The following is a 13,588-nucleotide window of genomic DNA, read 5'->3' on the forward strand; positions in this document are numbered from 1 at the left end:
TCTGCTCACATTTTTTATGCTACCTTAACTACTGGATGAAGACACTTGCAGAACTAAACTGAGTTTAGGAATAAACTATAATGATTTTCTGTGTCAGGTTTCATTTTCTTTCCAAAGTCTTGAAAAACCAGAGCTGGTTCTAAATGAGCACAATGTCATCCACTTCTGAGATTATTCATAAAGACTAAGGAAGAATATTGAAGAGAACCAGTTAGTGGCAACAACAAATGCTGGATTTGACACCGCTTAAAGCTTTTGACAAGTTGGAAAGGGGCCCCTTGTTTTTCATCCGCCTGTACTGACAGAGTAATCTCACTTCATCATCTTTTTATCACATGATATTTGTTGAAAGCCTGGGCTTACTGTACATTCCTCCGCTGTGACACGTCAGCTGATCACACTCTTTGTAAAAATATGTTTCATCTACTGGACTTCCAGTTCCTTTTATCCAAAGTAGCATTACTACACTCTGATCTTTTTGTGCTGTGCATACATAACTTAGTGTGTCACTGTGTGCGTTTCCCATTACCTAAACATTACTAATGCAGGTCATACTGTATGTTGTAAGAGTTTTACCCTCGCTTAAGCTCTCCTGCTTTTTCCTACAAGAGACACTGAACAGATTGAGTTGAAGAAGAAGCGTGCAATGTTTAGTTTTGATATTTATTTTACAACTCATCAGCAATAATTTAGAACAGCATAGTGTAAAGCATTAACGAAATGTGCAACAGTTGCTCAGTTAAAACTTTAAAAAAATCCTTAGACTTCTACAGCATTGACATAGACATGTATTCTTTATGGTATATTCACAAAAAACCTATATACAGACGCACATGCCACTTCATAGCACAGTTGAAAACGAATTTGAGGCAAAAACCAGCAGAAGAAATCTACAAAAGCAATGTCATGTATGCAAAATACAATGAAAACCATCTGTTTAGTCAGTCACATGTAAAAGCTGAACAACACGACACTTGCAGGAATTAGTCTCTCAGAAAACAGGCTGAGATAAAAAGTTAGAGGTCCTAAAACGGCAATATTAATAGTCTGATGGTCACATGACCACAGCTTCTTTCCCACCATTGTCAAAGTTCAAAGTGAGGTTTTACATAACAGAATGAGGGACAGTTCGGCGAGGTTGTCAAATCTGATAAGGATTTGCAACATTTTTCTTTGAAAGATCTGGAATATGCAGTGTTTTGTTAATATGGACATTTACTCGAGTACCGCTTTACTCACAAAGCATGTGGTATCTCTGCTTTCTCTGTTGAAATGAAATCATATTCTTATTCCAAGACAACTGAACACAACAAAAAAGGTTCAAAGAGAACTACAGTGAATGACTTATTTAAAGGACAAAGTGATAGTTGGGGGGGGGGAAGCAGAAAAAAGTGCACTTTACGTCTCAAAGAGTAAAGATCATCCTACATACAAACTTTAATAGCTGGGAAAATACAGGTACATTCAATATCAAAGATCTGTAAGGTGCTATCCTACAATGCTTTTTTTCCTGGAGGTACAGGAGTCTCAGGTCACTTCACCTCTGTGCTGAATGCTGCATTCAGGGGACACACTGTGCTGGTCAAGCAGCCCCTTTTCAATGCAGGGTTTCTACTTTCTATTATTCCAGATAACTTCAATGATTGTTTTCCACTTCCAAACATGACTGAACGAGTAAAGGGAACCAGATTAAATCAGGCAACAGGAAAGTACCTCTTTCATACTTTCTTAGTCATAAATGCGTTATGGTAAAAGTGTGTGTGTGTGTGTGTGTGTGTGTGTGTGTGTGTGTGTGTGTGTGTGTGTGTGTGTGTGTGTGTGTGTGTGTGTGTGTTTTGGCGGGGGATACAATTCATTTCTTCTCAGGAGGGACAGTAATGTGCCTCCCTATAGGGATGAGGTACTGTGGGCGTTGCACTTCTTTTAAAGGCCCAGTTAGTGCACATTTACATGTTCATGAATCAGTCTGTATATTTACAGAGTTAGCCAGGCTTTTAACAACATTGGCTGAGGTCAGTTGCAACGACATACATCCAAAGAGGTTTGCTGATTGGGAAACTGTTATAGTTCTCAAAGTTTTTGGCACCAATGTTGCCATTTCAAAATATTTTTATCAAAGAGGATAAAAAACTTTTCCCGGCACGACACAGCTGTGTGTTGATGTCAATCACTGTCGATAATCATTAAGCTTGAATAAACTAGCGTAAGTGCAAAAGGCACACGCAGTCACAACTGTCCCCTTCGCCAAGATTTTGTACATGAGAAACTCCTCATTGACCTCGTTAAGCCTAATTTAAAAAAATAAAACACATGAACTCCTCGGCTGAACGAACAGAAAAGTACCACAGACAAATTAGCTCGTCGAAGAAGCAGAAAGCTGATCACGTGGGCTGCTGTTGCTCTCCTGATACGTGTCTACGTCATCTTCCCCGTCTTCACTCGCGGGACTTTCCTCGCGCTCCTCAGGTGAGCCTGTCTCAGCGTCGCGTGACTCGTCACTGTCTGGAGAGTGGGAGTCCTTGGATTGAGGGGAGGCTCCAAAGTGCGCAGACAGACCGGGGAAAGCAGCAGCAGCAGCCGCGGCCGCCGCTGCTGACGCGTGTGCTGGGTAAAGCCAAGGGAAAGGGGAGGCGAGAGCAGCAGCCGCAGGGTACATGTACTTCTCAATGTTGCTTTTGTCGAAAAAAGGCATATACGATGCCGCAGCCGAGGGGTTTATGAAGTAGAAAGGCATGCAAATAGGTGTCTGCTGTCCCACACCGCTTATTCCCATCAGTGAGTTCATAAACGCCAGGTCAGGTCTGGTGGGGTCCGTACCGGCTATCCCATTCCCAGGCCAGTTCATCTTTGGTTTCTTGGCAGCGCGATCGTCTCCAAATTCCTGCTTGATCTTCACCGCTTTGTGTCCCTGCTGTGCCTTGTTGCGCTCACATTCTTTGTCTTTAGCCTCACTCTTTTCTGCCTCCCCTCCGTATCCACTGTCCGTGTCTGTGTCATTCTCGTTAAGTTCCCCTCCCTGGGTCCTCTGGATAACCGGGACGCAGTTCGCTTGGCTGTCTGATTTCTGTCCGTCCTGAGAGTCCCCAGCGGGGAGCTGGTGCTGGAGCGGTGACGCGCCAGGTTGGAACTGCGCCAGCACCTTGTGAAGGTGGCCGATGAGTTGCGCGCACCTCTGCTCTCTTGTCGTCCAGTTTTCAAATTGACTGAGGTACTGCAGGACCTCTTTGGCACAGGCCTGGAACCCGGAGTGGAACGCGTCCAGATCTGCATGAATGGAAGATTTCATCGACCGGTCCCCTGCGAAACACAATGTGCAAAGATGAACAGATTATTATCCTGTAAAGTGTCACAAACAATAAACCAGTCTAATGTAACAACATTCCTCCAAATGTTTGGTAGTATTGGAAAAATGCGCATTATAGTCCGTGCCTTGTTGGTCTATTCATGGTCTTTTTCTGCCATCATAAACACAGACTTGCTCCAAAGAGCGGGCAGTTTAGTTTTATGTTATCCAAGCAAATGAAAATTCGAACATAATCTCAAATAAAAAGACCAAAAAAGTGCGGCTTCTAATTTAACTGTTCAATTACGCACACGACCGTTCAACTTACCATTCTGCAGAGCGATTATCTTCTGGTGCTGCTGCTCGGTGACAGCAGTCAGTGCGTTCAGATGTTTCAGTGTTAACTCCAGGACAACTGCTTTCTCCAAATGCCCGAGCGTCTATCGGGGAAAACACAGAAGTTTATAAGATCTATGTCATACAGAACCAAGTTTCCTGAGCAGGTAAATTTTTGTTGGGTCATGATCGTACCGAAAGCTTCAGATGTTCGGGTAACAAGTCCTTCAGCTGTCCGATACATTCATTGATCCTGTCTCTCCTCTTCTTCTCTATCAACCGGTGAGGTAACTTGTACGCGTCCTGCTGACACAAACACAAGGGTCTTTATTGGAATGTGGGTAAAAAAAAAGTTACTATAACTCATGGATTTATAATTTTTAGTCTCTTGAACACAAACTGCTGTTTGATGAAAAAAAAAAATAATAATCATGATAGTGTAAGAAATAGACAGCACACGCACCTTGCCACCATCCTCTCGTTTTATTCCTCTTTTGGATTTGCACATGTACAGAGAGGGATAATCCACCCTGAAGAGAGGAGAAAAGTGACCGAATGTTAACATGCGAGTAGCTTTACTGCGGATAGTTTGATAGAGTTTACAAAAAAGCAACACTCACCCCAAGAAATCCGCGTGCTCCATGAACTGTCTGTCCTGTAAATGCGGTATTCTTTCATCCATCACTTCTGTCTGTGCTTATCCTTTCCTCGGCCTCTTTGGGGAATGTTTGTTATTCCGCGACCCACAGACGGACGGACGGCTGAGGGAGATGATGCACAGTGCGTGTCCTCCGGTGGAGCTGAGCTTCACACTGATGTCTGGAGTTCCCTGAGCTGCCACTTCGCAAAGCCGTCGGTGTTGTGGTTAGAGCGCACGCGCGCCTCCGGTAGGGAACAGCTTCCGACTCACGTGTAGCCTGCACCAGCACAAAGTCCGGTAATTAGACCTTCTGTGTGTAATAGCAGCTATAGCGTCGCTGTTCCTGTAGTGATGTAGTCCAAACATTTACGACCTGGTTGCTGAAACGTGATTCATGGGCAAAATGTGGCGGGCTGAAAAAAGCACAGGCGTGAGGAGAGAGAGACTGATACACATTATCCAGCATACTTTTTATATTTTAGCTCATTAACTTTGCAACTCGAGCCTTTCTTTGTAACCGTCCGGAAAGGCGGTGGTATATAATAATATAACTAATATGACTTTAAACATAGAATAAATCACAACAGTCAAAGACTAGTAGGGAATAAAAACCCCTGTATACTTTAATTTAACTTTTTATACATTTATGATTTTCTTTTCTATAACGTTATTTAGCTTTTCGCTTAAATACATATATGAACACGTTTTGATTCCCCCATCACGGGCTCAGATCCACTCAAATCTAAAATGAAACCACTTTAGGTTCATTTGGTAAACACTGCATAAACACGGGATCCCTTTGAAACACTCAAGGTGTGCGCGCGTGCACGCAGCGTGTGATCGTGCGCCTCTAGAACTCAGTGTTGTTGCCCTGAGCAGGGCAGGGTTACCTAGTCACACATCTCCAGCCTCTCTGAGCTGCGTTGTCAGTAACCATGGCATCGGCCCAGCTGTGTGCTCAGACACGTGCGCCGCATTTCTTTATTAACCTCAGCATGGGTGCTGCCGCTCTCCCACCTTCATCTCAGCCTCTGTTTTGATAATAAAATACTGACAACGATTGGCTGAATATTTGCCAGACAAGGTGTTGGCTTTGAGTCTTAGTGTGATCTTTACTTTGAAAGAAGGATCAGGTAATTCAAGGTATTTCAGTTTGTTATGGGATAGTTTGATTTACTAGAGATAAAAGAGGGCAGAACTTTACATAAAAATAGATTGTTACAAATGAGAGAAGTTTATACATGACTCCAAGACTTTAATGTGATTGTCAGTGACACCTGCTCCTCTCTTCTGAACATTAAAGCACTCAGAAACGCTAAAATCTGAGCCCCTGTAATGCCCTCACATGCCTTATGATCACATTACTTCTTCCTGTTAGTCATGTGACTGTCTCTAGCTGGCAGCATATGGCTCTCTTGTGTAACAGTGTTGACAAAGAATGATCCAATCACTCCGGCTCTCAAATGAAGTGTGACCTCCTCTATGCTGGCTTTCCATTAACTCATACCTGCTTATTCACCTCTGTACTTACCCTTTTTTGTCTTATGGAGCTAAAAATGAAATCATGTCACTGTCGTAAGTCTGAGTCCCCCCTTTGTGTCTGCTTGCCCCCTTTCCCTCCTCTTCCTTTCCTCCACACTATGCCGCCTGCTCTATATGTGGCACTGGAGCTGCTTTAGGAATCCGGTCCAAATGTTTTCCATATTAGTTCAGAGGCGTCTCTGTTTCCAAATAGCAGCCGAGCAGGGCTTATGGTGAGGGGAAGGCTTTGGCAGGGAGGGGAAAGGACAGGGAGAGATGCAGACAGCAGACAGACTGATCCACCCCAAACATTTCTAAAGTAAGAGTTGAGCGTACAGAGAGGGAAAAGAGAAAGGTCAGAAAGGAGGAGAAATGGGGAAGAAAGATAAGAAGGAGAACAAGAAGAGGAGAGATGAAAGCCCAGCACCAGAGGATGGCAAAAAGTGTCGGTTTTGTCGCTTCCCTCTACTCGTCGCCGTGCTCCAGCTGCTGCTGGGGGTGTCCGTCACAGCCGTGGCCTTCCTCATGTTGGCCTTCAGCCCCTCACTCTTGGCCAGAGAGACGCCACACTGGGCTGGGATCATTGTAAGCTCGGCCCTTACACAATAACAAGAGCGGTTACATGTTTGCATGGAGCCTGAGACTGAATCTTCTGCATGACCCTCAGATATAATACTCAATGTGTTTTTCATTGTCAACACACTGCATGTCAACACTGGCCCTACTCACCCGCTACGCCAAGACAGCCTTGCTCTAACAAAGCTCCATCTCTCATATTAAACTGAGTGTACACTTTATTTAGCTTTTCCAAAAGTTCTGCAAAAACACTGCAGAGAGTGTAACATAAACTGCATGCTTATATAAGATGTGTGTGAAATGTTTGGTGCAATTTTAAAATTGGCTAAAAGTCTTAAAATGTAGTCCTTATTAATGATAAAGAATGTATAGAAGTTGCTGGTTGAAGGATACAACAGCTCAAAGCAGATAAAGTGTGGGAGATAAAAGATGCTGAGATGTGTGTGCGCTAATAGCAGCTGAAGTGTTTTAAAGCTGTTAACAATTTCCGCCTAGCTGGAAGTTGGGTAGTTTAAGTGCAGCATAAGAAGCTGAAGAGTTAGAAGCCAATTTTACACTGCTAGTTCAAGGCCAGACTATTAAGCCTCTGTTGTTGCTTGCCGTCTGAGTAAAAGTTATGGATGCAGAAAAGTGAAGTCATTTCATAATTGTGTCGCAGCAGCGATAGTCACAAAGGCATAAGTGCATCTGTGTGTGTTTATGTGAAGCTGCTGGTGATTCACTACATACTGTACAGAATCATGAACAGCACAACAGGTACCCTGAGTGAAGACAAAACCTGTCGAGCTCCCCCTGTTGGTTGGTTGGAGTACTGGTCTGAAAGTTCACCTCCTGTTCAAATAGAACATGGGTCAAACTAGAGAATGAAATACACGTCAAATAACTTTTTCCATAATTGCAGTACGTACTCATGCTGTGGACTGTACCAGCCAGACTGAACAAGGATCTTAGACATTTTTTGCTATGTTCAATGTGTTTCGATAATCCTTCAGTGCAAAATCAGTCAGCATTTATCAAAGTGGTTATTTTGGCTTAGATTTGAACTAAGGCTGGAAATGAAGACGTGCTGTCCATATTTATATACAGTCATTGGATTTCATGTTATGCCTCTTTAGCTTCGACAATGCAACAGAGCCGTGTAAAATCACACATCTTGCTGTCTTTTTCCGCATAAAAGCTTAAAGGTAGTGTAACAGGAGTTATGTTCCAGTGCTGTTGCGTTATCACTGTGTGAAGAGTGCTATCACTAAAGGATCCTGACATATTAGTATATGTTAAAGCCACTGGATTAACTTAAATGTCACTTGTCGTGTTAGCACTCAAAGCATCTGAAGTGACAGCTTGTGTGTAAGCAGTGTGAGCACTTCAAACAAGCGCTGAAGAGAAAGAGTGGAACTTGTTAACTGTCAACTGAAGTGTAAAAGACAAAAGAAATGGCAATGCCTGATAATGTCAAAGTCAAAAAAGGAATGAAATGTGGGCTCAGTGAGCATTTGAAGCACCTTATGAAGAATAAAAAGTGAGGTAGATTGAAGCTTCAACTTAAGACAAAGAGATGCAGTTACAATGAATTCATCCGACATACAAAGAAAGTTAAGTTGACAGCTAAAGTGAATGAGAGTGTTGAATGTTTCTTTGAATTTTTATTACATAATGACTAGCTTACTGTCTCTGAAATGTATAAAATCAAGCTATAATATATATTTCAGCATAATTTGAAAAGATTTCCAGGTCACATTTTGGTGATGGACAGAAAACGTGTTGTTGCTGTTTGTATCCAACTGCAGCCAATCACAGACCTCATCTTCTTTGGAAAAACATCCCTGGACGAGAACATCCCGTGTTAGATCCTCACGAGATTCAGCCGAGTGAAAAACACTGAGGTCACCGAGAACTTTCCAGAGAGTGCTTAAGAACCTGGGAAAAACATTTGAATAAGATGCCGCACGTTAGTCACAAGACTCCAATTGCACTGAAGAGATAGAGTGAGAGCGTGTCTGTGCTGGAGAGAGGGAGAGAGTAATGTAATCAGATGACAGCTTACTGCTGAATCATGCAATCATGCAAAATGAGAAAACAGGCCTGAAAACCTGTGTACAACATACTTTAAAGAACCCAATTCTTGTATTTAGACTGTGTCTACAAGCAAATGCAAAAACTGAACTTCAAATATGTTTTACAATAACATTTATAGATCACAAATAAAGATACTGGGAACATGATACAAGTGCATGGGTTGCATGCTCTATAAAGTTGATAGACTGTTTTTTAATGCCCTGGTTTCAGGTGGATGTAATCCAACTATATGAATTATTTTTGTATTATTGCAGCTGTGTTTCATCTCCATCGTGGGTTTCATTCTGTACTGCATCACCTACCTCCCTGATGAGAGAACATCTATGCAGTTCATTGGCAAGGTGAGTCTGCACACACGCTGACATGGAGGTGTAGAAGTGAAAAGTAGAATCAGTACAGCATGAACAGATGTCTTTGTGTATTTTCCAAACACAGAAGTTCGTAGCAGAGATCAATGCTTCACCCACTGATATAATTGTTCTCAGGGATCTGTAATGGTAAATGACATGGGGAGAAATACATTAAATTGCATTCCTGTTTAAAAGAGCTCTGCAGGGATTCCTATGAGTGGATGAGCACATCCTTTAATGTGACTGGATTGTACAGCTTAATTAGCTCTACGGTACACACAGTTGGAGTTTCAAGGCAATTAAAATCCTCCCCCCCCCCCCCCCCATCATTGTTTATTACAAAGAATTGGGTCCTTGGAATCAGTATCCACTTTGTATTTTTGTCTAGCCGGAGTGTACATCCAGGTTCAAATGTGCACATCAGTTGTGTAAAGCTGCTACGTGGTGTTTTTCTTCAGGAAGTTCAGCTAATTTGCAAATTAATCGTTGCAGAAATGCCTGATGAAAAACCTTTTTCCGGATACGTCTGCATTGTGTAATTTAAAATCCCATCAGACTGTCTGAATCACCAAAATTACAGGTTGCACATGTTTATGTGCAATGTTTACTAAGCAGACGTTGGAAATATTAAAAAGTCTAACAAAGTGTAGTTATCAAAATCATACATATTTCTTTCTTGTTGAATTATGACAGTGTTGAGTGTTGTTCCCTGAGAGTTTTTTTGTACTTTTCCCTCACTTTCTCATGCGTAGACGTTGCTGTATCCTTTAAAAGCTGATCTTCTCTGCTTTACCCTGTGGTATCTCTTCCCTGACTCTAAAAACAAACATGCTTTAATTTATCAGAGCCATTAATTAAAACAGCTCTACGATCTCATGGCCTTACTGTATTCAGTGTAGAATGTATGGCTTTACAGTTCATTTGCTTATTTCAATTAACCTTGGCGCAAGGCTGATAACACTTCAAGGGAGTAGAAAATAAGTGGACACTAAAATAAAATGCTACTATTTGTTTGCAGGCGGTGGCTATCTGATAACTCTCTCTTATTAATGATTGTATCAAGATGCTAGATTTGGTTCAGTGAGTCTGTAAGCACACATTTACAGGTGTTTAAGGCCTTCTCTTGGAGTGTGAATAGCAAAGTTTTGAGTGTCTACTCTTTTCAGTTCCTGTGTGCGTTGGGGTTTTAGATAATCTGCGCTTCGTGACGTACTGTACATTATGTTCAGCGAAGTACCTGTTGGCGCTCTCATATTTTCCTGTAACCAACCACACACCAGATTTCACAGCTGTTCCAAAATTAACATCAATGCTTTTCAAATCAAACCCTTCTCCTCACTTGCGTAATTCCATAAGCAGCATGTAGCCGAGAGTGAAATACACTGGGGAATGAGCTCTCCTGTTATATAAGTGATGGATTAAGATGAAGGTTTAGTGTTATTGAAATTGTGCAGTTGCATAAACAACACAAAGCTTCTGTCACATTTTATAACTGCATTTTAAGACTCTGTTTTTTCAGAAACTCACACAGGATGTGCACTAAAGGTGGGGGGCGGCTGTAGCTGCAGGGCAGACATGTATATGTGTCCTGTGCCTTATCTGTGCTAAGACCTGAGCCAGACTTGTGCTGTAGTATCGTGGGTAATCTTTTTAACTTGCTATAGGCGCTGAGCCAGAATGTCTGTTTCTAAGCTACAGTTGGCACTCTTGGTTACTCATAAGACAATAGACTAAAGAAGGAGCCAGATTCCTAGAATCAGAAACACGTAGGTTTGAAGACAAAAGTTTTCCTATGTGATCCAAGTCCATGACCTTTCACCCTTCCTCTGCAGCTCCTGTACTTTATCCTGTGTACAATCGGCTTGGTCATCTCAGTGCTGGTCATAGCGTTTGCAGGACACCACTACGCTCAAACCAGCAGCTTCATCTGTGAGCCAGAGGGAGGGGACTGTGTCTGCAAACTGGATGACACCGACCCCATCGCACGCACCTTTACCTTCGGGGGTGTGAGCGACTGCAAGGAGTTCCCTGACACCTTGACGCTCTACTACCTGATCCAGATTGTGCTGAATCTGGCCCAGGCCCTTGTCTGTGCCGTGGGAGCCTTCATCATGTGGAAGCACCGGTACCAGGTCTTCTTCGCTGGCCTGCAGATCGGCTCTCCCTCCTCCCAGCAGTGGCAGAAGGTTTAATGTGATGATGATAGCGTTGATGGGATGACTCTTATCAGACAGATCAGGATGGGGGAGGATGCCAACTGTGTGATTACACTCTGAAGGACAGGGACAATTGCCTTTTCTGTGTGTGTGCGCCTTTTGTGTTTTACTTTGATATCACTTTATAGTAACCTTTGGTTGTAGTTCTACTCTGAAGGCTTTTTGCACAAATTTTATACATCCAAAAGTACGAGTGACTTAGTACTACCAGGTGCTGATGTTCTAAGAATGACTTGAAAGTATGAAAAAGGACAGAAACATCTAATCTGTTTTAAAAACATAAACAAATAATTTGTGTTATGAAATAATTACTCACCATCTCTAAATATTGTAATTTCTCTTGTGAAACATGAACATGTTACAATTCTCAGCAAACTAAAAGCGCGACACTGCAGCCAGATTTATTTATGGCCAAAAAAAGCATTGAACTTTAAAACTTTATTTTTTGTGTTTTTAAAATATGGGTTGTAAGTTTGAAATGACAGTGGCTCTAGTTTTTCACTCTACCAAAGCTATGTTTAGTCAAAATGTGGTAGAAATAAAATACAAGAATATATTCTTTCTATCCTAATCTAATGAAAAATGTCTACCTTTTTCATTTCTGTGTTTAATGTTTAACATGTTGATGTTTTTAAGAAGCCTGCTTTAGTTTCATACTGTTTGAAATGCAAAGAACCATGGGATATTTACTTGAACAACTTCTTTCTTACTTTCTTACTATACAAAGGGAACGTGTGCAGCTCTGTAAATATTGCACAACTTATCAAAAACATATGCAAAGTATTTTTTCAGTGCCCCAGTAATACTCCAGTTTTATACACTTACTAAGGTATTTCACCATTAGTAGCACTATATTGTCCAAGTAAGCTTCACAAGATGTGATCCAAGCTGAACTGGGCTGTGGCTTGTGTGAAGGTGGAGGCCAGGCCAGTAGCCAGCATGACTCAAACCGCCTGTAGGAGTCAAACTACTGCAGCCACAAAGGGAGGGGAGAGGGGGGCTGGGGGCGGAAAGGGGGACTCAGACAGGCTCCTGGACTGAGGGAACTAAATCATCTCACTGTGGAATCATAAAAGATAATTACTTGTGTTTTAAAGATACCATAACTGATTTGCATTATTTTAAAAATCAAGAAAAAAAAAGATCTATTTCTAGATTGTTTGTAGTTACAGCTCATACATGAATCAAGTCAGGCCTAAAAGTGTCATAGGTTTACACTTACTGGGTTAAGTTGTACAATTCTAAATATTGTAATGTTATCATTTTTTGCTGCGCAAGTGTTAGTCTAGTCTAAACATGAGGCCAGTGAATCAGAAGAATACACATTCAAAGCGTTTCTGTCATTCACAGTAATATCAATGCAGTCTGTCCTTGTTTTGACACAGTCTGTGACATCAGCAGGGAACAAAGTCTTCTTTGTCTGAGCCTGGTTGGGATATTCTGTGATTGTTTCACTTGTAACTGATGCAAGTTAACAGTGATGGCTCGCAGTGATAAAGTGATAGGTGTCCATGTGGATACATTCAGCACTCATGTTGAGTTAGAACCAAAACCAGCCAATGACCTGGAGAATCAAAGAAAAGCATGATTTATTAATTCTTTTAAATGGTGCATTTCACACACTGTTGATACAGCATCGTGTGACAGACAGCAGGCCTGGTTTGCAGTGTTTTTCCATGTGCTCACGCAGTGTTATGATGTTTATCATGTGACTACAAAGGCTCAAATCTTGCCTCCAGACACAGGAAGTCACATGCCAGTCATCACGGGGGCATGTTTATTTTTAAGAATGACAGTGAGGAGGGACCTTCCACGCTCAACAACTTTCTGTGGGGTTAATTGATCTTTCAGGGCAGAAAGCACTGAATGATATCAGACTCTGGCCGCCACAAATAATGCTGTGAGTCTTAAGAGAAGTCTGCACAAGACGGGAGATCAATACCTGTGTTGACACAATTCACAGCAACTTTCAACAACAAACACATCAAGTATTTTTAATAAGACCACTTATAATTTTGTTGATTAATTATTAACTGCAGTATATTTAGTGATGTACAAAGGTGAGTATATAGTTCAGTTGAAATTTCTAATTGAAATCTAAAGACTGGATCAGGGCGTCACAACCAAATTGTCTAAAAAAGTTAAAAAGTTGTGGTGACACAACATGACACGTAATAAAATGCAACAAGTTACGCTAGTTACAATACATTTCAATATAATACGACATGATGCAACGCTTCACGGTGCAACGCAACACAATACAACACATTGCAAGAGAAGCAAAATGTTACGATTGTTAGGATACAATACCAGATGACACGTAATAAGATGCAACATTTTACGTTAGCTACAATACAATACAATACAATACGATACCACACTACACATTGCAATGAGATGCAACATGTTACGCTAGTTACCATATGACGCAGCACGAATTGACACAACCAACGTGACACGACACAATGCAACACCACACCCATAGACTGTATAAATAATGGACGTAGTATCCGTGACGTCACCCATTTGTTGACGCTTTTTTGAGGCCATTCATCGGTGGCAGCCACATTGCTGCTGTCAAGCAATTGTA

The 13,588-nt window shown here is 41.7% G+C and overlaps 2 protein-coding genes across 2 annotated transcripts; one reads left to right on the plus strand and one right to left on the minus strand.

Annotated features, from left to right (window-relative positions):
* Positions 1-649: 649 nt before the first annotated feature.
* On the minus strand, positions 650-5,217 carry bhlhe41 (basic helix-loop-helix family, member e41). Its single transcript, XM_034685447.1, has 5 exons — positions 4,240-5,217; positions 4,083-4,149; positions 3,815-3,922; positions 3,612-3,723; positions 650-3,297 (listed from the first exon to the last, which is right to left on the minus strand). Exons 1-5 carry the CDS (start codon positions 4,299-4,301, stop codon positions 2,354-2,356), a joined length of 1,293 nt encoding a protein of 430 aa, XP_034541338.1. The 5' UTR covers positions 4,302-5,217; the 3' UTR covers positions 650-2,353.
* Positions 2,414-11,569, plus strand: sspn (sarcospan (Kras oncogene-associated gene)). The gene is made up of 3 exons (XM_034685448.1): positions 2,414-6,365; positions 8,687-8,773; positions 10,615-11,569. The coding sequence occupies exons 1-3, from the start codon at positions 6,153-6,155 to the stop codon at positions 10,972-10,974; spliced, it is 660 nt and encodes a 219-aa protein (XP_034541339.1). The 5' UTR covers positions 2,414-6,152; the 3' UTR covers positions 10,975-11,569.
* The last annotated feature ends 2,019 nt before the right edge of the window (positions 11,570-13,588 follow it).

The sequence above is a fragment of the Notolabrus celidotus genome, chromosome 6 (assembly GCF_009762535.1).
Source record: "Notolabrus celidotus isolate fNotCel1 chromosome 6, fNotCel1.pri, whole genome shotgun sequence".
Classification (NCBI taxonomy): domain Eukaryota; kingdom Metazoa; phylum Chordata; class Actinopteri; order Labriformes; family Labridae; genus Notolabrus; species Notolabrus celidotus.

What these genes read in the sequence shown, in the direction of transcription:
- bhlhe41 (XM_034685447.1), bottom strand. Translation starts at nt 4,301, where the DNA reads ATGGATGAAAGAATACCGCATTTACAGGACAGACAGTTCATGGAGCAC. An exon ending in GAGCACGCGGATTTCTTGGG is followed by an intron (nt 4,150 to 4,239) that starts GTGAGTGTTGCT and finishes TCCTCTCTTCAG; the next exon opens with GGTGGATTATCCCTCTCTGT. An exon ending in GATAATCGCTCTGCAGAATG is followed by an intron (nt 3,298 to 3,611) that starts GTAAGTTGAACG and finishes TGTGTTTCGCAG; the next exon opens with GGGACCGGTCGATGAAATCT.
- sspn (XM_034685448.1), top strand. Translation starts at nt 6,153, where the DNA reads ATGGGGAAGAAAGATAAGAAGGAGAACAAGAAGAGGAGAGATGAAAGC. An exon ending in CACACTGGGCTGGGATCATT is followed by an intron (nt 6,366 to 8,686) that starts GTAAGCTCGGCC and finishes GTATTATTGCAG; the next exon opens with CTGTGTTTCATCTCCATCGT. An exon ending in CTATGCAGTTCATTGGCAAG is followed by an intron (nt 8,774 to 10,614) that starts GTGAGTCTGCAC and finishes CTTCCTCTGCAG; the next exon opens with CTCCTGTACTTTATCCTGTG.